Source organism: Tachyglossus aculeatus, chromosome 5 (genome assembly GCF_015852505.1).
Source record: "Tachyglossus aculeatus isolate mTacAcu1 chromosome 5, mTacAcu1.pri, whole genome shotgun sequence".
Taxonomy (NCBI): domain Eukaryota; kingdom Metazoa; phylum Chordata; class Mammalia; order Monotremata; family Tachyglossidae; genus Tachyglossus; species Tachyglossus aculeatus.
In genome coordinates this window covers 6,859,241-6,885,206 of record NC_052070.1, presented here as the reverse complement: position 1 = coordinate 6,885,206, position 25,966 = coordinate 6,859,241, and the positions used below count along the sequence as shown (strand labels likewise).

The following is a 25,966-nucleotide window of genomic DNA, read 5'->3' as shown; positions in this document are numbered from 1 at the left end:
CTGGAATGCCCCCAGTCCCTCTGCCCATCCGCCAAGCTCGCTCTCTTCCTCCCTTCAAGGCCCTACTGAGAGCTCACCTCCTCCAGGAGGCCTTCCCAGACTGAGCCCCTTTCTTCCTCTCCCCCTCATCCCCCTCTCCATGCCCCCCGCCTTGCCTCCTTCCCTTCCCCACAGCACCTCTATATATGTATATATGTTTGTACGGATTTATTACTCTATTTATTTATTTACTTGTACATATCTATTCAATTTATTTTATTTTGTTAATATGTTTTGTTTTGTTCTCTGTCTCCCCCTTCTAGACTGTGAGCCCACTGTTGAGTAGGAACCGTCTCTAGATGTTGCCAACTTGGACTTCCCAAGCACTTAGTACAGTGCTCTGCACACAGTAAGTGCTCAATGAATATGATTGATTGATTGATAGAGAAGCAGCATGGCTCAGTGGAAAAAGCCCGGGCTTGGGAGTCAGAGGTCGTGGGTTCTAATCCCGGCTCTGGTGCTTGTCAGCTGTGTGACCTTGGGCAAGTCACTTCACTTCTCTGGGCCTCAGTTACCTCATCTGTAAAATGGGGATTAAGATTGTGAGCCCCACGTGGGACAACCTGATCACCTTGTATCTTCCCCAGTGGTTAGAACAGTGCTTGGCACATAGTAAGCGCTTAACATATGCCAACATTATTATTATTATTGAGGGGGGAGACAGACATGAATAGAAAGAAATAAATGACAGATATGGACAAAAGTGGTATGGGGCTGGGAGGGGGGATAATAATAATAATAATAATAATAATAATAATAATAATAATAATAATAATAATAATAATAGTGTTTGTTTAATGTTTACTATGTGCCAAGCACCATTCTAAGAGCTGGGGGGGAATACAAGGTGATCAGGTTGTCCCATGTGGGGCTCACAGCTTTCATCCCCATTTTCCAGATGAGGGAACTGAGGCCCAGAGAAGTTAAGTGGCTTGCCCAAAGATGAGTAAAGGGAGCAAGTCAGGGTGACACCAAAGGGAGTGGGATAATTTGAAATAAAACTCTGCAGGGGAGGTAAAGGTTTGTCTGAGGTTCAGTATCCCAGTGGTTGCGCTGGGAAAATTAATCAATCGGTCTCTCTTTATTACTGCATTGTGCTTTCCCAAGCGCTTAGTACAGTGCTCTGTAACAGTAAGTGCTTAATAAATGTGATTGAATGAATGAATCCAGTGCTGCCTAGTGGGTAGAGCCCGGGCCTGGATGTCAGAAGAACCTGGGTCCTAATTCCGATCCCTGCTACTTGTCTGCTATGTGACCTTGGCTAAGTCACTTCACTTCTCTGGGCCTCAGTTCCCTCATCTGGAAAATGGGGATGAAGACTGTGAGCCCCACGTGGGACAGGGACTTTATCCAACCTGATTAAGCTGTATCTATCCCAAGGCTTAGTACAATACTTGGCACATAGTAAGTGCTTAACACATACCGTTAAAAAAAAAATCAAAGTTATTTATTGAGTGCTTTTTGTGTGCAGAGTATTGAACTGAACACCTGGGAGAGTCCAATACAATAGAGTTAGTGGAGAATAATAATAATAATCATCATTATCAAGGTATTTGTTAAGCGCTTATTACGTGCCAGGCACAGTTCTAAGCACTGAAGTGTTGTACTGCTATATTTACTCTTCCAAGTGCTTAGTACAGTGCTCTGCATGCAATTCATTCATTCAATCATATTTATTGAGGGCTTACTGTGTGCAGAGCACTGTACTAAGCGCTTGGGAAGTACAAGTTGGCAACATATATGCAATAGTAATAATAATAATAATGATAATAGTATTTGTTAAGCACTTACTATATGCCAGGCACTGTTCTAAGCACTGATGTGTTGTATTGTAATAATAATGATATTTGTTCATTCATTCATTCAACCGTATTTATTGAGCGCTTACTGTGTGCAGAGCACTGTACTAAGCGCTTGGGAAGTACAAGTTGGCAACATATAGAGACGGTCCCTACCCAACAGCGGGCTCACAGTCGGGAAGGGGGAGACAGACAACAAAACAAAACATATTAAGAAAATAAAATAAATGGAGTAGTAAATATGTACAAGTAAAATAAATAAAAAATAGAGTGATAAATATGTACAAACATATATACAGGTGCTGTGGGGAGGGGAAGGAGGTAAAGCGGGGGGGATGGGGAGGGGGAGGAGGGGGAGAGGAAGGAGGGGGCTCAGTCTGGGATGGGAATGTTAAGCGCTCACTATGTGCCAAGCACTGGTCTAAGCGCTGGGGAAGATACAAGGTAAACAGGTTGTCCCACATGGGGCTCACATTCTTCATCCCCATTTTACAGATGAGGGAACTGCTATGTGTATTGCTATATTGTACTCACCAAAGCGCTTAGTATAATGCTCTGCATTCAGTAATAACAATAATAATAGTAATTCTGATACTTGTTAAGCACTTAGTATGTGTGAGGCACTGTACTAAGCACTGGGATGGATACAACCAAATAATAATAATAATGATGGCATTTATTAAGCATTTACTATGTGCAAAGCCCTGTTCTAAGCGCTGGGGAGGTTACAAGGTGATCAGGTTGTCCCACGGCGGGCTCACAGTCTTAATCCCCATTTGACAGATGAGGTAACTGAGGCCCAGAGAAGTGAAGTGACTTGCCCAAAGTCACACAGCTGCCAATTGGCCGAGCCGGGATTCGAACCCATGACCTCTGACTCCAAAGCCCTTGCCCTTTCCACTGAGCCACGCAGTCTCTGTCCCCCGTGAGGCTCACCGCCTCAATCCCCATTTCCAGATGAGGGAGCTAAGGCCCAGAGAAGTGAAGTGACCCACCCAAGGCCACACAGCAGACAAGTGGCAGGGCCGGGATTAGAACCCACAACCTCTGACTCCCAAGCCCGGGCTCTAGTCACTGCTCCATGCTACTTCTCGTACCAAAATCCTCAATTTTTCTGGAGTAGTCCTCACGTTTCCCTCCCTGCCTTAGGTTATCTTGCCTCTCCTGGGGGGAGTCGATGAGCGGGTTATAGGGAATCGTCCATTCCCATTTCCTCGATTCCCCACATTCCAATCCGGACGAGGGAATTCCTCTAACAGCTGCTTGGGGCTGCTCGCTGCTGTCGGAGCCACGGCAGCTGAAAGTCTTTCCCAGGCTTTGGGCCCACCTCCAGCCCCCATCCTCCTCAAAATTTTGGCCCTGGTCAAGCGCGGACATCTAAAATCTGGGAACTCCATCGTCCCCCCCGGCTAATCGAAATACCAGCCCCGTTTTTATGGCCAGTCGCACCCTCCGGACGTTTCTGAGCTTCGTTTTCGTGATGGACGCCTCCGACGCCGCCCTCATCATCATCATCAATCGTATTTACTGAGCGCTTACTGTGTGCAGAGCACTGGACTAAACACTTCGGAAGTACAAATTGGCAACATCTAGAGACAGTCCCTACCCACCAGTGGGCTCACAGTCTAAAAGGGGGAGACGGAGAAGAAAACCAAACAGACTAACAAAATAAAATAAATAGAATAGATAGGTACAAGTAAAATAAATAAATAAATAAATAAATAAATAAATAGAGTAATAAATATGTACAAACACTCTCTCTGACCTTGTCCGCCTTAAATTTATCCTTTTCTGCTTCAATTCGGCCCTCTCGTGAACTTCATGAGACGCAGCGTGGCCCAGGGGCGAGAACCCAGGCTTGGGAGTCACAGGGCGTGGGTTCTAATCCCGGCCCCGCGCTTGTCTGCTGTGTGACCTTGGGCAAGACACTTCACTTCTCTGGGCCTCAGTTCCCTCATCTGGAAAATGGGGATGGAGACTGGGAGCCCTTGTGGGGTAACCTGATGACCCCAGCGCATAGAACAACAAATAACATCATTATTATTACTATAATTATTCATTCAATCGTATTTATTGAGCGCTTACGGTGTACAGAGCACTGTACTAAGCGCTTGGGAAGTTGGCAACGTATAGAGACGGTCCCTACCCAACAGTGGGCTCACGGTCTAGAAGGGGGAGACAGACAACGAAACAAAACATATTAACAAAATAAAATAAATAGAATAGTAGAGGAGGTACAGATAGACAATACCTTCTCACCAGCAAATGATGTCTGCTACAGCATTCACTATACAGGGGGTAATGATCGGTGAAGAACTGCCTTAATGATGGCATTTATTAAGCGCTTACTATGTGCAAAGCAAGAACAGTGCCAGCGCTTAGAACAGTGCTTTGCACATAGTAAGCGCTTAATAAATGCCATTATTATTATTATTATTATTCTAAGCGCTGAATGAAAAATACATTTGCAAGAAGCTGATAATGGTATTTGAGCGTCTGTGGGCCGAGCACTGGGGAAAGTACAAAACAAGTTCATAGATGGACCCCTGTCACAAGCATCCAACAATTTAAGGTCACAAACTGGATGACCTGGATATTACAGTGGTCCACTGCTATCAATCAATCAATCATATTTATTGAGCACTTACTGTGTGCAGAGCACTGTACTAAGCGTTTGGGAAGTACACTACTATTAGCTAGGCTCAGTGGAAAGACCATGGGCTTGGGAGTCAGAGGTCATGGGTTCAAATCCCTGCTCCGCCAGTTGTCAGCTGTGTGACTTTGGGCAAGTCACTTCACTTCTCTGGGCCTCAGTTACCTCATCTGGAAAATGGGGATGAAGACTGTGAGCCCCATATGGGACAACCTGATCACCTTGTATCCTCCCCAGCGCTTAGCTTAACAAATGCCATCATTATTATTTTTAGTCCTGAGGGAACTGCGGCATTGCAGCCATGCAGGTCCTTGGCAAGACAATTCCATGTTTCCAATGCCCTTCAATCTAATAAAATCCCTAAACTAAGAAAACAAGATTACTTTCCAGAGTCACTCACCTTGTCCATGGTTGCCTGCATTTTGCCTGTATATATGTATATATGGTTGTACATATTTATTACTCTATTTATTTATTTATTTTACTTGTACATTTCTATCCTATTTTATTTTGTTGGTATGTTTGGGTCTGTTCTCTGTCTCCCCCTTTTAGACTGTGAGCCCACTGTTGGGTAGGGACTGTCTCTATGTGTTGCCAATTTGTACTTCCCAAGCACTTAGTACAGTGCTCTGCACATAGTAAGCGCTCAATAAATACGATTGATTGATTGATTGATTGATTGATTTCATTACTCTGCCTTACAGCAATACTCCTACCTAATTCTCTCCCATAACCACTGTCTCCACCAGATGTTCTAGACATTAAATTCCCCCCTCAAACCTTCTGCTCTCCCACCTCCACCATTCCTCCTCCTCCTCTGCCACCCTCTTTGACTTTCCCTATATTCCCTGCAGTAACTCAAGATTAAATAATAATAATAATCTTACCTCCTTCCCTTCCCCACAGCGCCTGTATATATATTTATATATGTTTGTACATATTTATTACTCTATTTATTTTACTTGTACATATCTATTCATTTTATTTTGTTAGTATGTTTGGTTTTGTTCTCTGTCTCCCCCTTTTAGACTGTGAGCCCACTGTTGGGTAGGGACTGTCTCTAAATGTTGCCAACTTGTACTTCCCAAGCACTTAGTACAGTGCTCTGCACACAGTAAGTGCTCAATAAATACGATTTATTGATTGATTGATTAAGCGCTTACTATGTGCAAAGCACTGTTCTAAGTGCTGGGGTAGATACAAGGTAATCAGGTTGTCCCACGTGGGGCTCACAGTCTTCATCCCCATTTTCCAGATGAGGGAACTGAGGCCCAGAGAAGTGAAGTGACTTGCCCAAAATCACACAGCTCACAGGTGATGGAGCCGGGATTTGAACCCACTACCTCTGACTCCAAAGCCTGTGCTCTTTCCACTGAGCCACGCTGCTTCTCTCTCTCCTCCTCTCTAAATCCCCTCCCCCCGGCACCTATAATAATAATAATAATGGTATTTGCTAAGTGCTTTCTAAGTGCCAGGCACTGTAATAATAATGATGGTGTTTGTTAAGCACTGACTATGTGCCAAGCACTGTTCTAAGCGCTGGGGTAGATACAAGGTAATCAGGTTGTCCCACGTGGGGCTCACAGTCTCCAGCCCCATTTTCCAGATGAGGTAACTGAGGCCCAAAAAAGTGATGTGACTTGCCCAAAGTCACACAGCTGACAAGTGGCGGAGCCAGGATTAGAACCCACGACCTCTGACTCCCAAGCCCGGGCTTTTTCCACTAAGCCACGCTGCTTCACTAAGTGCTATGTACTAAGTGCTGGGGTGGATACAAGCACATCCCCCTTCTAGACTGTGAGCCCACTGTTGGGTAGGGACTGTCTCTATGTGTTGCCAGCTTGTACTTCCCAAGCGCTTAGTACAGTGCTCTGCACACGGTAAGTGTGCACTGCTCGCAGTCTCCATCCACTCTCTTGGAGAACTCATTCACTCCCATGGCTTCAACTCCCACCCCTATGCAGATGATTCCCAAATTTCCATCTCCAGCCCCTATCTGATACTGTGTCTTTTCAAGTGGAACAACAACAATAATAATAATAATAATAATAATAATAATAATGATTATGGTATCTGTTAAGTGCTTGCATCATCATCATCATCAATCGTATTTATTGAGCGCTTACTATGTGCAGAGCACTGTACGAAGCGCTTGGGAAGTACAAATTGGCAACATCTAGAGACAGTCCCTACCCAACAGTGGGCTCACAGTCTAAAAGGGGAGACAGAGAACAAAACCAAACATACTAACAAAATAAAATAAATAGAATAGATATGTACAAGTAAAATAAATAAATAAATAAATAGAGTAATAAATATGTACAAGCATCTATCCATATATACAGGTGCTGTGGGGAAGGGAAGGAGGTAAGATGGGGGGATGGAGAGGGGGACGAGGGGGAGAGGAAGGAAGGGGCTGAGTGTGGGAAGGCCTTGCACTGTTCTAAGCGCTGGGGTAGATACAAGATTATCAGCTTGTCCCACGTGGGGTTTACAGTCTTAATCCCCATTTAACCGATGAGGTAACTGAGGCACAGAGAAGTGAAGTAATAGTAATAGTTATGGTATTTGTTAAGCGCTTATTATGTGCCAAGCACTGGAAGTCACACAGCTGACAAGCGGCGGAGCCGGGATTAGAACCCATGCCCTCTGACTTCCAAGCCCAGGCTCTTCCCACTGAGCTAAGCTGCTTCTCAATTAGACCATGATCGAGAATTAGGTAATTATGGAATTAGAATTAGACCGTAAGCTCGTTGTGGGCAGGGACCGTCCACCAACTCTGTTGTACTGTCCTCTCTCTTCCTTCCTTCAAAGCCCTGCTGAGAGCTCACCTCCTCCAGGAGGTCTTCCCAGACTGAGCCCCCCTTTTTCCTCTCCTCCTCCACCCCTCCCCATCATTCATTCATTCAATCATATTTATTGAGCGCTTACTGTGTGCAGAGCACTGTACTGAGCGCTTGGGAAGTCCAAGTTGGCAACATATAGAGACGGCCCCTACCCAACAGTGGGTTCAACCCCTCCTCCCTCCCTCTGCCCTACCCCCTTCCCTTTCCCACAGCACTTGTACTTCCCAAGCGCTTAGTACAGTGCTCTGCACACAGTAAGTGCTCAATAAATGAGATTGATTGATTTGTACATATTTTTTACTCTATTTTATTAATCGTGTACATAGGTATAATTCTATTTATTCTGATGGTATTGACCCCTGTCTACTTGTTTTGTTTTGCTGTCTGTCTCCCCCCTTCTAGACTGTGAGCCCATTGTTGGGTAGGGGTCATCTTTTTGTGTTGCCGATTGGTACTTCCTAAGCGCTTAGTCCAGTGCTCTGCACACAGTAAGCGCTCGATCAATACGATTGAATGAAAGAAATTGAATTAAGGGGATGGAGCTGAGGCCATAATTGTCGTTGGGTCCAAGCTACGGACTGAAGCAGCCACGTAATCTCTCATCCAAAACCATGGCCAACGGTCCCATTTCACAGTTGAGGAAATGCGGGGACCCAAAGGAAAAGGGACCTGTACATATGTTTGTACATATTTATTACTCTATTTATCTTACTTGTACATATTTACTATTCTATTTATTTTATTTTGTTAATATATTTTGTTTTGTTGTCTGTCTCCCCCATTCTATTTATTTTATTTTGTTAATATGTTTTGTTTTGTTGTCAGTCTCCCCCTTCTAGACTGTGAGCCCGCTGTTGGGTAGGGACCGTCTCTAGATGTTGCCGACTTGTACTTCCCAAGCGCTTAGTACAGTGCTCTGCACACAGTAAGCGCTCAATAAATACGACTGATGATGATGATGATGATGAGCCCGCTGTTGGGTAGGGACCGTCTCTACATGTTGCCGACTTGTAGTTCCCAAGCGCTTAGTACAGTGCTCTGCACACAGTAGGTGCTCAATAAATACGATTGAATGAATGAATGAATGAATGAATGAAAAGGATTAGTCCAGAGCAGAGAAGGAAATTCCAAACTGAATCCAAGTGCTTAGACTGAGTGCTTAGTACAGTGATCTGCATAAAGTAAGAGCTCAATAAGAAGCAACACGGCCTACTGGATAGACAGCCCAGGCCTGCGAGCCAGAAGAACCTGGGTACTAATCCTGTCTCTGTCAAATGCCTGCTGTGTGACCTTGGGTGAGTCACTTCACTTCTCTGGGCCTCAGTTCCCGCATCTGGGAAATGGGGATGAAGACTGTGAGCCCCACGGGGGACAGGGACTGGGTCCAAACTGCTGCTTAGCGTGTCTCTCCCGCCGGTGCTTAGAACAGCACTTGACACATAGTGAACGCTTAAAAAATACCATCAACATTATTAGATACCACTGAATGAACCCCACTCCATCCCTTTCGCCCTGACACCACTGCCATTTTGGAAGACGGACTTCCAGGACGGGCAGGACGGTGTCAGAGGACTCCTCCCCTCCGGCTCTCTCCTGAAACCCTAGAACGACGGGCTCGTTTTCCAAAATGGATCTCTCGAAAACAGGGTAATGAATCCCAAACGTCTTCCCTTTTCAAAGGAAACCCACTGGGACCCATAAACAGCGCAACATTTGGAAACTATGTTTTCACTCTGGTCGGTGGCCAAGAAGACGCGGGCCTGACCAGAGCTCTGGGAAGTCAGACGGACTCTTTGAAATTTTCATTAAGGAGTTTGGAGGCCGATTTTTAATATTCGGAAAAGGTCCCGTCCGCCGGGATCAGTCCAACGGTGGAGGGGCCGAAATCTCTCCCGACGTGAATGTCATTTGACTTTAATTTGAGGCCGGGATATTCTGGTCCACGGCTGAGTTGCTCCGAGATGCGTGGGGAAGCCTTAGGGAAGTGTTACTTGCCGGGAAGTTTGTTTTTTGATTAGTCGGAGCCGTTGTCCGCCAGACGGAACCCGCTCTTTCATCATCATCAGCATCATCAATCGTATTTATTGAGCGCTTACTATGTGCAGAGCACTGTACTAAGCGCTTGGGAAGTACAAATTGGCAAAATTGGCATTTCCTCACCAATCCCGGGATGGATGGTCTATAACTTCAGGAGCTCACGGGGTCGGAATCTCGAGGGGAAATTCAAAGACGGCTCCACTACGAGCCCCAAGATTCATTCAATTGTATTTATTGAGCGCGTACTGTGTGCAGAGCACTGTACTAAGTGCTTGGAAACAACAGAGACAATCCCTACCCAACAATGGGCTCACAGGGGGGAGACCGACCACGAAACAAAATCAATCAATCAATCAATCAATCGTATTTACTGAGCACTTACTGTCTGCAGAGCACTGTACTAAGTGCTTGGGAAGTCCAAGTTGGCAACATATAGAGACAGTCATCATCATCATCATCAATCGTATTTATTGAGCGCTTACTGTGTGCAGAGCACTGGACTAAGCGCTTGGGAAGTCCAAGTTGGCAACATATAGAGACAGTCATCATCATCATCATCAATCGTATTTATTGAGCGCTTACTGTGCGCAGAGCACTGTACTAAGCGCTTGGGAAGTCCAAGTTGGCAACATATAGAGACAGTCCCTACCCAACAGTGGGCTCACAGTCGGAAAGGGGGAGACAGAGAACAAAACCAAACATACTAACAAAATAAAATAAATAGAATAGATATGCACAAATAAAATAAATAAAGAGTAATAAATATGTACAAACATATATACATATATACAGGTGCTGTGGGGAAGGGAAGGAGGTAAGATGGGGGGGGATGGAGAGGGGGACGAGGGGGAGAGGAAGGAAGGGGCTCAGTGTGGGAAGGCCTCCTGGAGGAGGTGAGCTCTCAGTAGGGCCTTGAAGGGAGGAAGAGAGCTAGCTTGGCAGATGGGCAGCATCCTGCTCCACCACATGTCTGCTGTGTGACCTTGGGCAAGTCCCTTAACTTCTCTGTGCCTCAGTGACCTCATGGAGCCCACTGTTGGGTAGGGACTGACTCTATATGTTGCCAATTTGTACTTCCCAAGCGCTTAGTACAGTGCTCTGCACATAGTAAGCGCTCAATAAATACGATTGATGATGATCTGTCAAATGGGGATGAAGACTGTGAGCCCCCCGTGGGGCAACCTGATCACCTTGTAACCTCCTCAGCACTTAGAACAGTGCTCTGCACATAGCAAGCGCTTAATAAACGCCATCATCATCATCATGGGCAGAGGGAGGGCATTCCAGGCCCCAAACCAGACAAGTCGACGGTTTACTTGTTTCCATTATTATTATTATTGCTTTCCAAGAGCTTAGTCCAGTGCTCTGCACGCGGTAAGCACTCAGTAACCGCGATCGAATGACTGAATGAATGAGAAGAGGGGTTCCCGTGGAGTGGACCCCCGGTTTTCCCGCCTCTCCCGCCCACCCTCCCGGGGAGACCCCGGCACTTACCACGGTGCAGCAGAGAGGCCAGAACCACCAGAGCAGAGCCAGGGCCAGAAGGAGGAAGAGGATGAGTAGCACCAGGAGCAGGATGGTGCCATCCGACTGCAAAGAGAGACACACGGGATCGGGGCTCAATCCCCGGGGAAACCGAGGCCTCCTCCAGCCACGCGGCCTAGCAGGCAGAGCCCGGGACTGAGGACCAGAAGGACTTGGGATTTCATCCCAGCTCTGCCACTTCATCGTCATCAATCGTATTTATTGAGTGCTTACTGTGTGCAGAGCACTGTACTATAAGTACTTGGGAAGTACAAGTCGGCAACAAGTTGGGAAGCGCAAGTCGGGAAGTACAAGTTGGCAGAGCCCAGGCCTGAGGATCGGAAGGATCTGGGATCTCATCCCAGCTCTGCCACTTCATCATCATCAATCGTATTTATTGAGCGCTTACTGTGTGCAGAGCGCTGGACTAAGCACTTGGGAAGTACAAGTCGGCAACAAGTTGGGAAGCACAAGTCGAGAAGTACAAGTTGGCAGAGCCCGGGCCTGAGGATCGGAAGGACTTGGGATCTCATCCCGGCTCTGCCACTTCATCATCATCAATCGTATTTATTGAGTGCTTACTGTGTGCAGAGCACTGGACTAAGCACTTGGGAAGTACAAGTCGGCAACAAGTTGGGAAGCACAAGTCGGGAAGTACAAGTTGGCAGAGCCCAGGCCTGAGGATCGGAAGGACCTGAGATCTCATCCCGGCTCTGCCACTTCATCATCATCAATCATATTTATTGAGCGCTTACTGTGTGCAGAGCACTGGACTATAAGCACTTGGGAAGTACAAGTCGGCAATGAGTTGGGAAGTACAAGTTGGGAAGTACAAGTTGGCAGAGCCCAGGCCTGAGGATCGGAAGGACCTGGGATCTCATCCCGGCTCTGCCACTTCATCATCATCAATCGTATTTATTGAGCGCTTACTGTGTGCAGAGCACTGGACTAAGCACTTGGGAAGTACAAGTCGGCAACGAGTTGGGAAGCACAAGTCGGGAAGTACAAGTTGGCAGAGCCCAGGCCTGAGGATCGGAAGGACCTGAGATCTCATCCCGGCTCTGCCACTTCATCATCATCAATCGTATTTATTGGGTGCTTACTGTGTGCAGAGCACTGGACTAAGCGCTTGGGAAGTACAAGTCGGCAACAAGTTGGGAAGCACAAGTCGGGAAGTACAAGTTGGCAGAGCCCAGGCCTGAGGATCGGAGGGACCTGGGATCTCATCCCGGCTCTGCCACTTCATCATCATCAATCGTATTTATTGAGTGCGTACTGTGTGCAGAGCACTGGGCTAAGCGCTTGGGAAGTACAAGTCGGCAACAAGTTGGGAAGCACAAGTCGGGAAGTACAAGTTGGCAGAGCCCAGGCCTGAGGATCGGAAGGACCTGGGATCTCATCCCGGCTCTGCCACTTCATCATCATCAATCGTATTTATTGAGCGCTTACTGTGTGCAGAGCACTGGACTATAAGCACTTGGGAAGTACAAGTCGGCAACGAGTTGGGAAGTACAAGTTGGCAGAGCCCAGGCCTGAGGATCGGAAGGACCTGGGATCTCATCCCGGCTCTGCCACTTCATCATCATCAATCGTATTTATTGAGCGCTTACTGTGTGCAGAGCACTGGACTATAAGCACTTGGGAAGTACAAGTCGGCAACGAGTTGGGAAGTACAAGTTGGGAAGTACAAGTTGGCAGAGCCCAGGCCTGAGGATCGGAAGGACCTGGGATCTCATTCCGGCTCTGCCACTTCATCATCATCAATCGCATTTATTGAGCGCTTACTGTGTGCAGAGCACTGGACTAAGCGCTTGGGAAGTACAAGTCGGCAACGAGTTGGGAAGTACAAGTTGGGAAGTACAAGTTGGCAGAGCCCGGGCCTGAGGATCGGAAGGACCTGGGATCTCATCCCGGCTCTGCCACTTCATCATCATCAATCGTATTTATTGAGCGCTTACTGTGTGCAGAGCACTGGACTAAGCGCTTGGGAAGTACAAGTTGGCAACGAGTTGGGAAGTACAAGTTGGGAACTACAAGTTGGCAACGAGTTGGGAAGTACAAGTTGGGAACTACAAGTTGGCAGAGCCCAGGCCTGAGGATCGGAAGGACCTGGGATCTCATCCCGGCTCTGCCACTTTCATCAATCGTATTTATTGAGCGCTTACTGTGTGCAGAGCACTGGACTAAGCGCTTGGGAAGTACAAATTGGCAACATATAGAGACAGTCCCTACCCAACAGTGGGCTGCCACTTCTCTTCTGGATGACCTTGGGCGAGTCGTTTCACTTCTCTGGGCCTCAGTTCCCTCCTCGGTAAAACGGGGGTTGAGACCTTGTACATATCTACTATTTATTTTGTCAATGATGTGCATTTAGCTGTAATTCTGTTTGTTCCGCTGACTTGACACTGTTGGGTAGGGACTGTCTCTAGATGTTGCCAACTTGTACTTCCCAAGCGCTTAGTCCAGTGTTCTGCACACAGTAAGCGTTCAATAAATACAATTGATTGATTCTATTTATTTTGTCAGTGATGTGCATTTAGCTGTAATTCTGTTTGTTCCGCTGACTTGACACTGTTGGGTAGGAACTGTCTCTAGATGTTGCCAACTTGTACTTCCCAAGCGCTTAGTACAGTGCTCTGCACACCGTAAGCGCTCAATAAATACGATTGATTGATTCTATTTATTTTGTCAATGGTGTGCATTTAGCTTTAATTCTGTTTGTTCCGCTGACTTGACACTGTTGGGTAGGAACTGTCTCTAGATGTTGCCAACTTGTACTTCCCAAGTGCTTAGTACAGTGCTCTGCACACCGTAAGCGCTCAATAAATACGATTGATTGATTGTCTACGTGTTTTGTTTTGGTGTCTGTCTCCCCCTTCTAGACTGTGAGCCCGTTGTTGGGTAGGGACCGTCTCTAGATATTGCCAATTTCCCAAGTGCTTAGTACAGTGCTCTGCACACAGTAAGCGCTCCATAAATACGATTGATTGATGGATTGATTACACACAGTAAGCACTCAATGAATACAATTGAATGAATGTATAAATACGATTGATTGAATGAATAAATACGATTGAATGAATGAATGAATACGATTGAATGAACACGATTGAATGAATGAATACGATTGAATGAATGAATACGATTAAATGAATGAATGAATGAATCAATGAATGAATGAATGAATGAATGAAAGAATGGCCGTGAGACCCTTGGGGGACAATCAATCAATGAATCAATCAATCGTATTTATTGAACGCTTACTGTGTGCAGAGCACTGTACTAAGCGCTTAAACAGGGACTCATTCACTTGGATCTACCCCAGTGCTTGACACAAAGTAAGCGCTTAACAAATACCACAATTATGGGAGGACACAGAGTGTGGGGAGACGTCCTTGCTTCCCAATGGATCGATCGATCGATTGTATTCACTGAGCTCTTTCTGTGTGCGGAGCATTGTACTAAGCGCTTTAGAGAGTAAAATATGAGTTGATAGACGCGTTCCCTGCCCTCAGGGAGCTTATAATCTACAGAGGGAGATGGAACTAATATGAATAAACAAATTATGGATATGGACATAAGTGGTGTGGGGCTGGGAGGGGGAATAATAATAATAATAATAATAATAATAGTAATAATAATGGTATTTGTTGTACACTGACTATGTCAAAGAGATGCAGAAGGAAGTGGGAGAAGAGGAAAGGAGGAGAGCTTACATTCTAAAGGGGGAGATGGACATTAATATAAATAAGTGATTTAGGATACAGAATTTATAGATATGTACACAAGCTCGTTGGGGGCAGGGGATGTGACTGTTCATTCATTAATTCATTCACTCAATCAATCATATTTATTGAGCGCTCACTGTGTGCAGAGCACTGTACTAAGCGCTTGGGAAGTCCAAGTTGGCAACATATAGAGACGGTCCCTACCCAACAACCGGCTCACAGTCTAGAATTGTCAAAAGCAGCATGCTCAGTGAAAAGAGCCCAGGCTTTGGAGTCAGAGGTCATGGGTTCGAATCCCGGCTCCGCCAATTGTCAGCTGTGTGACTTCGGGCAAGTCACGTCACTTCTCTGGGCCTCAGTTACCTCATCTGTAAAATGGGGATGAAGACTATGAGCCCCCGGTGGGACAACATGATCACCTTGTAACCTCCCCAGCACCTAGAATAGTGCTTTGCACATAGTAAGCACTTAATAAATGCCATCATTATTGAAGAGAAGCAGCGTGGCTCAGTGGAAAGAGCCCGGGCTTTGGAGTCAGAGGTCATGGGTTCAAATCCCGCCTCCACCAATTGTCAGCTGCGTGACTTTGGACACGTCACTTAACTTCTCTATGCCTCAGTTACCACATCTGTAAAATGGGCATTAAGACTGTGAGCCTCCTGTGGGACAACCTGATCACCTTGTAACCTCCCCACCACTTAGAACAGTGCTTTGCACATAGTAAGCGCTTAATAAATGCCATTGCTATTATTATTATTATGAAATGTACTCTCCCAAGCGCTTAGCAGAGTGTTCTGCACCCAGTAAGTGCTCAATAAATATGATTGATCGATCGATTGATTGAAGGATGCAGCGTGGCATAGCGGGCAGAGCCCGAGCCTGGGAATCAGGCGGTCACAGGTTCAAATCCCAGCTCCGCCACTTGTCGGCTGAGTGACCTCGGGCAAGTCACTTTACGTCTCTGGGCCTCAGTTCCCTCATCTGGAAAATGGGGATGGAGACTGAGCCCCACATGGGACAGGGATTGGGTCCAAACCATTTTGCTTGGATCCACCCCAGCATTTAGTACAGTGCCTGGCGCATAATAAGTGCTTTAACAAATACGGGAATTATTATTATCATCATTATTGTGGGGATGAGGGTGGGCGGCCTTCCCAGAATGAACCCCCTTTTTCCTCTTCTCCTCCCCATCTCCCCCACCCTACCTCCTTCCCCTCCCCACAGCACCTGTATATATATTTGTACAGATTTATCACTCTATTTATTTACCTTGTACATATTTACTATTCTATTCATTTTGTTAATGATGGGCATTTAGCTTTAATTCTATTTGTTCTGACGACTTGACACCCGTCCACATATTTTGTTTTGTCGTCCGTCTCCCCTTTCTAGACCGTGAGCCCATTGTTGGGTAGGGACCGTCTCTATATGTTGCCGACTTGTACCTCCCAAGCGCTTAGTACAGTGCTGTGCACACAGTAAGCGCTCAATAAATACGATTGAATGAATGAATGAATGAATATCACATGTCTAGTGGCACAAATCCCAGTTTATAGATGACACAGAAGGGAAGAGGGAGCAGGGGAAAAGAAGGTTTAATCAGAGAAGGCCTTTTGCAGGAGATGTCACCTCAGTAAAGATAATTCATTCATTCATTCATTCATTCATTCACTCATTCAATAGTATTTATTGAACGCTTACTGTGTGCAGAGCACTGTACAAAGCGCTTGGGAAGCACAAGTAGAACTTGGGTATTTAAAAGGAAATCTTCCTGCATTTACAGACTTTTTCACAGTCCTTTTAAAAAAATCCCTCTTGCCCTAGAGGTAATAATAATAATAATAATAAAATAATAATAGAAGACAAATAATAAAATAGTGGTTTGTTTTGGTATTTGGTAAGCTCTTACTATGGGCCAAGCGCTATGCTAATGAGAATGAGGCTGGACACAATCCCCGTCCAAAAAGGGGCTCGCAATCTAAGCCTGAGGGAGAACAGGGATCGAATCTCCATCAATCAATCAATCGTATTTATTGAGCGCTTACTGTGTGCAGAGCACTGTACCAAGCGCTTGGGCAGTCCAAGTTGGCAACATATAGAGACGGTCCCTACCCAACAGTGGGCTCACAGTCTAGAAGAGGAGTCCCATTTTACAGAGGAGGGAAATGAGGTCCAAGGAAGTGAAGTGACTCACCCAAGGTCACACATTAAAGAAATGATAGCGTTTATTAAGCGCTTACTATGTGCAAAGCACTGTTCTAAGAGCTGGGGGTTTACAAGGTGATCAGGTTGTCCCACGGGGGGCTCACAGTCTTCATCCCCATTTTACAGATGAGGGAACTGAGGCCCAGAGAAGTGAAGTGACTTGCCCAGAGTCACACAGCTGACAGTTGGCGGAGCCGGGATTTGAACCCACGACCTCTGACTCCAAAGCCCGGGCCCTTAATCAGCCCTTAAGCGCTTAGTACAGGAGACAAGTGGCGGAGACAGGATTGATGATGATGATGATGATGGTATTTGTTAAGCGCTTACTATGTGTCAGGCACTGTTCTAAGTGCTGGGCACTGTTCTGAGCGCTGGTTTGGAATCCAGGTCCTCTCACTCCCAGGCCCGGGCTCTTTCCAGTAGGCCACACTGTTGAGTGCTGACTAATAATAATAATAATAATAATAATGGCATTTATTAAGCGCTTACTATGTGCAAAGCACTGTTCTAAGCTCTGGGGAGGTTACAAGGTGATCAGGTTGTCCCACGGGGGGCTCACAGTCTTCATCCCCATTTTACAGATGAGGGAACTGAGGCCCAGAGACGTGAAGTGACTCGCCCAAAGTCACACAGCTGACAATTGGCGGAGCCGGGATTTGAACCCATGACCTCTGACTCCAAAGCCCGGGCTGTTTCCACTTAGCCACGCTGCAAGCACTGTGCTGGGCCTGGGAGCCAGGAGGACCTGGGTTCTAATCCTGACTCTGCCTACATATCTCCTGTGTAACCTTGGGCAAGCCACTTCACTTCTCTGTGCCTCAGTTACTTCATTTGTAAAACGGGGATGAAAACTGTAAACCCCATGTGGGACATGTTGCCAACTTGGACTTCCCAAGCGCTTAGTACAGTGCTCTGCACACAGTAAGCGCTCAATAAATACGATTGAATGAATGAATGAATGAATGACAGGGACTGTGTCCAAACTGATTACCTTTTATCTACCAGGCAGAATGGCTTAGTAGCTAGAGCCCGTTTCTGAGAGTCAGAAGGTCATGGGTTCTAATCCTGTCTGCTATGGAACCTTGGGCAAGTCATTTCACTTCTCTGTGCCTCAGTTCCCTCATCTGGAAAATGAGGATCCAGACGGTGAGCCCCATGGGGGACAGGGACTGTGTCCAACCCCATTTGCTGGTATCCACCCCAGCGCTTAGTATAGTGCCTGGCATATAGTAAGCGCTTAACAAATGTTATAATTCTTCTTCTTCTTATGGTCTAACCCAGTGCTTAGAACAGTACTTGGCACATAGCAAGTGCTTAACAAATATGATCATTATTATAATCGTGGCCGAGTGGTTAAGGATTCTCCCCCTTTTTAGACTGTGAGCCCACTGTTGGGTAGGGACTGTCTCTATGTGTTGCCAATTTGTACTTCCCAAGCGCTTAGTACAGTGCTCTGCACATAGTAAGCGCTCAATAAATACGATTGATTGATTGATTGATTAAGGAGATGGACTAGAAATCCATTGCGGTTTCCCCGCGCAGGTTCGAACCCTGCCGACTACGTTGTGCTTCTCTTAAGCGCTTAGTACAGTGCTCTGCACACAGTAAGTGCTCAATAAATACGATTGAATGAATGAATGAATGAATGAATAATCATTATTATTAATAAGCACCTAGCATGTAAGCACTACATGGGTGAGGATGGGGTGAATCCCTAAATACTTGGGGGTGCAGACTCAATTGTGTAGATGACACAGAAGGGGGATTGGGGGAATAAAGGAGCCGAGAGATTAAAGTGCACTGTACTAAGCGCTCGGGAACAGGCGCCAAAGTCTGAGTATCCCTTTCCTGCCCGGGCCTGGGAATCAGAAGGTCATGGGTTCTAATCCCGACTCTGCCACTCGTCTGCTGGGTGACCTTGAGCAAAGTCACTGCACTTCTCTGGGCCTCAGTTCCCTCACCTGGAAAATGAGGGTTGACGACGTGAGCCCCATGCGGGACAGGGACTGCGTCCAAGCCGATTAACTTCGAACGGCGCTTGACACGGAATAATCCTTAACGGTTATTATTATTTATGATTATTATGATTTTTAAGCTTCACTGTCGCCGGCGGGCTAGGCAGGTGCAGCTCGAAGGCAGACCCTCCTGAGGAGACTTTTAGACTGTGAGCCCACTGTTGGGTAGGGACTGTCTCTGTATGTTGCCAATTTGTACTTCCCAAGCGCTTAGTACAGTGCTCTGCACATAGTAAGCGCTCAATAAATACGATTGATGATGATGAGGAGACCACCCCCTATGGATGTCTCTCCGTTCCTGGCTTCCGTCACCGCAGGCTCCCCAGGGGTGTCAGCTTGCAGCAAAGCCCAGGTGGAGGTGGGCGGGAGGCTACTGAGAAGCGGCGCGGCTCAGTGGAAAGAGCCCGGGCTTTGGAGTCAGAGGTCACGGGTTCAAATCCCGGCTCCGCCAGTTGTCAGCTGGGTGACTTTGGGCAAGTTACTTCACTTCTCTGGGCCGCAGTGACCTCATCTGTAAAAATGGGGATGAAGCCTGTGAGTCCCCCGTGGGACAACCTGATCACTTTGTAACCTTCCCAGCACTTAGAACAGTGCTTTGCACATAGTAAGCACTTAATAAATGCCATTATTATTATTATTATTATTATTATTATTATTATTATTATAACTCCCCTGGGCAGGGTTTCTGACAGCCCTGGCCAGATCGGCCGCTGAACCGGTCAGGGATGGGAGAGGTCCAAGCCCCGTTGCTGGGCTCGCCTCGCCTCAGGGGACGTGCAGGAATCTGATTTCGGGGAGAAGAAGGCCTTCGGACTTCAGGCGCAGTGAATAAAGCCCCGGGAACATCAATGAATCGGCCTAGCCAACTGCTGACTAGAGAGTGAGCTCAGCTCACTCTAGGCTAGGCCTCAGTGACCATAAAGTAGTCCCTAATGACCAGAGTCAAGGCCAACAGGCCATAGAGAAGACTCTACTGACTCTACGCTAGGCCTCAGCGACCTTAGAGCAGTCCCTAATGACCACAGTTAAGACCAACAGACTATAAAGTAGGCTCTGCTGACACTACGCTAGGCCTCAGCGACCACTGAATAGTCCCTAATGACCACAGTTAAGACTGACAGACCACAGAGAAGACTCTCCTGACTCTACACTAGGCCTCAGCGACCTTGGAGCAGTCCCTAATGACCACAGTCAAGACCAACAGACTATAAAGTAGTCTCTGCTGACACTACGCTAGGCCTCAGCGACCTTAGAGCAGTCCCTAATGACCACAGTCAAGACCAACAGACTATAAAGTAGGCTCTGCTGACACTACGCTAGGCCTCAGCGACCACTGAATAGTCCCTAATGACCACAGTTAAGACTGACAGACCACAGAGAAGACTCTCCTGACTCTACACTAGGCCTCAGCGACCTTGGAGCAGTCCCTAATGACCACAGTCAAGACCAACAGACTATAAAGTAGGCTCTGCTGACACTACGCTAGGCCTCAGTGACCACTGGATAGTCCCTAATGACCACAGTTAAGACTGACAGACCACAGAGAAGACTCTACTGACTCTACACTAGGCCTCAGCGACCTTAGAGCAGTCCCTAATGACCACAGTTAAGACCAACAGACTATAAAGTAGGCTCTGCTGACACTACGCTAGGCCTCAGCGACCACTGAATAGTCCCTAATGACCACAGTTAAGACCGACAGACCACAGAGAAGACCCTCCTGACTCTACACTAGACCTCGGTGACCATATAGTAGTCTCTAATAACCAGTTAAGACCAACAGACCATAGAGTAGGCTCCGCTGACTCTACGCTAGGCCTCAGTGACCATAAAGCCATCCCTAATGACTAAAGTTAAGACTGACAGACCATAGAGAAGGCTTCACTCACTCTACGCTAGGCCTCAGCGACCATACAGTAGTCTCTAATCATCGTCAATCGTATTTATTGAGCGCTTACTGTGTGCAGAGCACTGTACTAAGCGCTTGGGAAGTACAAGTTGGCACAGTTAAGACCAACAGACCATAGAGTAGGCTCTGCGGACACTACGCTAGGCCTCAGCGACCAGTGAATAGTCCTTAATGACCACAGTTAAGACCAACAGACCACAGAGAAGGTTCTGACTCTACGCTAGGCCTCAGCGACCAAAGAGTAGTCCCAAATGACCACAGTTAAGACCAGCAGACCGTAGAGAAGACTCTTCTGACTCTACCCTAGGCCTCAGCGACCATAAAGTAGTCCTTAATGACCACAGTGAAGGACCCACAGACCAGAGAATAGGCTCCGTTGACTCTAGAGTATTCATTCATTCATTCATTCATTCATTCATTCAATCGTATCTATTTAGCGCTTACTGTGTGCAGAGCACTGTACTAAGCGCTTGGGAAGTCCAAGTTGGCAACATCTAGAGACGGTCCCTACCCAACAGTGGGCTCACAGTCTAGAAGGGGGAAACAGAGAACAAAACAAAACATATTAACAGAATAAAATAAATAGAATAAATATGTACAAGTAAAATAAATAAATCAATAGAGTAATAAATACGTACAAACATATATACAAATACGTACAAACGTATATGCACTGTAGTAAACTCTACACCGTAAACTCGTTATGGGCAGGGAGTGTGTCTATTTTTTGTTCTATTGTCCTCTCCCAAGCACTTAGTCCTGTGCTCTGCACATAGTAAGTGCTCAATAAATAGGGTTGAATGAATGAATGAACTCTATATTAAGGCCCAGTGACCACAGTGACTATTAGGCCCTAATGATCATAGTGGAGGACCCAAAGATCATAGGCTAGGCACTGCTGACTCTATACCAGCCTGCCGTGGACTCTCATCTCCTTAAGGGCATCTACTAAACTCCCCACTATCCTTCCTGTCTTCACAAACCTGTAACTTTGGCGTTATCCTTGACTCCCCTCCATCACCCAACTCACACACCCAATCCTGTCGGTCCCACCTTCGCGACATGGCTAAAATCTGCCCTTTCCTCCCCATCCCCATCTCCTAGACTGTGAGCCCACCGTTGGGTAGGGACCGTCTCTAGATGTCACCAACTTGTACTTCCCAAGCGCTTAGTACAGTGCTCTGCACACAGTAAGCGCTCAATAAATACGCTTGCTTGATTGATTGATCATCATCATCAATCGTATTTATTGAGCGCTTACTGTGTGCAGAGCACTGGACTAAGCGCTTGGGAAGTCCAAGTTGGCAACATATAGAGACGGTCCCAACCCAATAGTGGGCTCGCAGTCTAAAAGATTGATCCAAACAGTTCCCATGTTAATCCAGTCATTCATCCTCTCCCGCCCAGATGACTGCGTCAGCCTCCTCGCTGACCTCCCGGCCTCCTGTCTCTCCCCACTCCAGTCCAGACTTCACTCCTCTGGCCATATCATTTTTCTACAAAAATAGTCAGGACCAGTCACCCCTGCCTCCTCAAAAAACTCCAATGGTTGCCCATCCACCTCCGCAACAAACAGACACTCGTCCCCATCGGCTTTAAAGCCGTCCATCCCCTCGCCCCTCCTACCTCACCTCCCTTCTCTCCTTCTCCATCCCAGTCCGCACCCTCCGCTCCTCTGCCGCCGCTCACCTTCTCCCTGGGCCTCATTCTCGCCCGTCCCGCCGTCGACCCCCGGCCCACGTCCTGCCTCTGTCCTGGAACGCCCTCCCTCCTCTAATCCCACACACAATCACTCTCACCCCTGTAGTCTGTACATATTTATTACTCTATTTATTTATTTTACTTGTCCGTATCTATTCTATTTATTTTATTTTGTTAGCATGTTTGGTTTTGTTCTCTGTCTCCCCCTTTTAGACTGTGAGCCCACTGTTGGGTAGGGACTGTCTCTCTATGTTGCCAACTTGTACTTCCCAAGCGCTTAGCACAGTGCTCGGCACACAGTAAGCGTTCAATAAATACAATTGATTGATTTTAAAGCCCTATTGAAGGCCCTTCTCCTCCAAGAGGCCTTCCCAGACTATGCTCTCCTTTCTTCTTCTCCCACTCCCTGACTTGCTCCCTTTCTTCATCCCACCTTTCCCAGGCCCACACCACTTATATCCATAGCTCTCATTTTATTTAGTTATATCAATGTCTGTCTCCCTCCCCCCAACCCCGTAGATTGTGAGCATGCGGTGGGAAAGGAATGTCAATGTTTTTTGTTGTGTTTTCCTTCCCAAGCACTAAGTACAGTGCTCTGCACACTGTAAGCGCTCACTAAATATGATTGAATAGATGAACGGTAAGCACTCACTAAATACAATTGAATGAATAAACGGTAAGTGCTCACTAAATATGATTGAATGAACGGTAAGTGCTCAATAAATACGATAGGTTGATTTATTGATTGGAAGCTATTACTCAGATGGCGAACCTTATGTGGGACAGGGACTATGTCCAACCTGAATTACCTTGTATTTACCCCGGTGCTTAGTGCAGTGCCTGGAACATAGTAAGCACTTAACAGATACCCCAGTTATTATTATTCATTCATTCATTCATTCATTCATTCATTCATTCAATCGTATTTATTGAGTGCTTACTGTGTGCAGAGCACTGTCCTATATACCCCAGTTATTATTATTCATTCATTAATTCATTCATTCAATCGCATTTAGTGAGTGCTTACTGTGTGCAGAGCACTGTACTAAGCGCTTGGGAAGTACAAGTTGGCAACATGTAGAGACGGTCCCTACCCAACAGTGGGCTCACAGTCTAGAAGGGGGAGACAGAGAACAAAACAAAACATATTAACAAAATAAAATAAATGGAATAAATATGTACAAATAAAATAGAGTAATAAATACATACAAACATAAATACATATATACAGGTATTATTATTATTATTATTTTATATTTGCCCCACCCTCAAGCCCACTGCACTTAGGTAAATATATTTGAAGTGGGAGAAGCAGCGTTGCTCAGTGGAAAGAGCCCAGGCTTTGGAGTCAGAGGTCATGGGTTCAAGTCACTTCACTTCTATGAGCCTCAGTTACCTCATCTGTAAAATGGGGATGAAGACTGTGAACCCCCCGTGGACAAGCTGATCACCTTGTAACCTCCCTAGCACTTAGAACAGTGCTCTGCACATAGTAAGTGCTTAATAAGTGCCATTATTATTATGATGATGATATAAATGTTTATGATTTAATGTCTGTTCTCCTGCTTTAAATTTTAACCTAGCTGTGGACAGGGAAAGTGTCTGCTGACTCCGTTGCAACGTGTTTGCTAATTCTGTTGTATTGTACTCTCACAAGCACTTATTAATAATAATAACAATAATAGCATTTATTAAGCACTTACTATGTGCAAAGCACTGTTCTAAGTGCTGGGGAGGTTACAAGGTGATGAGGTTGTCCCACTGGGGGCTCACAGTCTTAATCCCCATTTTACAGATGAGAGAACTGAGGCCCAGAGAAGTTAAGTGACTTGCCCAAAGTCACACAGCTGACAAGTGGCGGAGCTGGGATTTGAACCCATGACCTCTGACTCCAAAGCCCGGGCTCTTTCCACTGAGTCATGCTGCTTCCCAGTGCACTTTTATTACAGTGCACTGCACATAATAATAATAATAATAATAATGGCATTTATTAAGCGCTTACTATGTGCAAAGCACCATTCTAAGCACTGGGGAAGTTACAAGGTGATCAGGTTGTCCCACAGGGGGCTCACAGTCTTCATCCCCATTTTACAGATGAGGTAACTGAGGCCCAGAGAAGTGAAGTGACTTGCCCAAAGTCACGCAGCTGACAATTGGCGGAGCCGGGATTTGTACCCACGACCTCTGACTCCAAAGCCTGTGCTCTTTCCACTGAGCCACACTGCTTCACATATAGTAAGCGCTCAGTAAATACGACTGATTGACTGTGCTCTCCCACACGCTTAGTACGGCGCTCTGCACATAGCAAGCGCTCATTGATTCATTGACTGTACTCTCCAAAGCACTTAGTACAGTGCTGTGCACATAGTAAGTGCTCAATAAATACCACTGAGGAGGATGATGATAATGGTGGGCAGACATTGTTTTTCTTCTGGAATAGCTTCTGGAGAAATGCTTTTGGCGATAACTGGGATCCTTTCAATCATGCAGTCATATTTACTGAGCACTTACTGTGTGCAGAGCACTGTACTAAGCGTTCGGAAAAGCACAATACAACATCAAACAGGCACATTCCCTGCCCATGACGAGCACACTAGCTTACCTTCGACTATGACCCACCTCAATCAATCAGTCAATCAATCAATCAATCAATCATATTTATTGAGCGCTTAATGTGTGCAGAGCACTGTACTAAGCGCTTGGGAAGTACAAGTTGGACAGTCCCTACCCAACAGTGGGCTCACGTCCCCTTCGTATAAAACATACTCTAAAATGAGCTGGGGCCTGAAGGTTTTGACTCCGCTTTGAAGCTCTGCATTTAGAAACCTGTCTCTGTGCAAGTCACTAAATCCAGTTCCAGGAAATCTCTTTTTTTGCTTTTTTTCCTCGACCAGTTGGAAAGAACAATTCGACCCGTGGCATCCTCTTCCTGTTTGTTTAACCCACTGACCCGCTCACCCTGACATTTTTTTTTTCTCCGAATGACAACTCTCCTGGCCTGGAATTGTTGCCAACTTGTACTTCCCAAGCGCTTAGTACAGTGCTCTGCGCACAGTAAGCGCTCAATAAATACGATTGATGATGGAATTGGTATTTCTTGAGCCTCCGGATTCCTTGGGAATCGTAGCGAACCCCATTTTCACTCCTCTTGCCTTGGCCTTTGGACTGGCTCTCCCAATTTAGGATGCTCCGTCTGTCAGTAGCATTTATTGACACAAGCTAATCAGGTTGGACGCAGTCCCTGTCCCCCCATGGGGCTCACAGTCTTCAGCCCCATTTTACAGATGAGGGAACTGAGGCACCAGATGTGTCCATTAGGCCACGCTACTTCCCTCGTCTGTGCTCTTCACGCCTTCCGCTCTCCCTTCTGCGTCGCCTGTGCTTTTGCGTTTGTACGCCGTAAGATTCTCCCACCGCCCCCCTGTCCTAGAGTATTTCCGTCCTTATAATAATAATAATAATAATAATGGCATTTATTAAGCGCTTACTATGTGCAGAGCACTGTTCTAA

The 25,966-nt window shown here is 46.3% G+C and overlaps 1 protein-coding gene across 1 annotated transcript in view; it reads right to left on the bottom strand.

Annotated features, from left to right (window-relative positions):
- ANTXR1 (ANTXR cell adhesion molecule 1) overlaps positions 1 to 25,966 on the bottom strand; it is a 259,626-nt gene that overhangs the window by 81,734 nt on the left and 151,926 nt on the right. Inside the window, exon 13 of the mRNA XM_038746895.1 lies at positions 10,869 to 10,964. Coding sequence (XP_038602823.1) covers positions 10,869 to 10,964 — 96 coding nt within the window. The remainder of the gene's footprint in view (positions 1 to 10,868; positions 10,965 to 25,966) is intronic.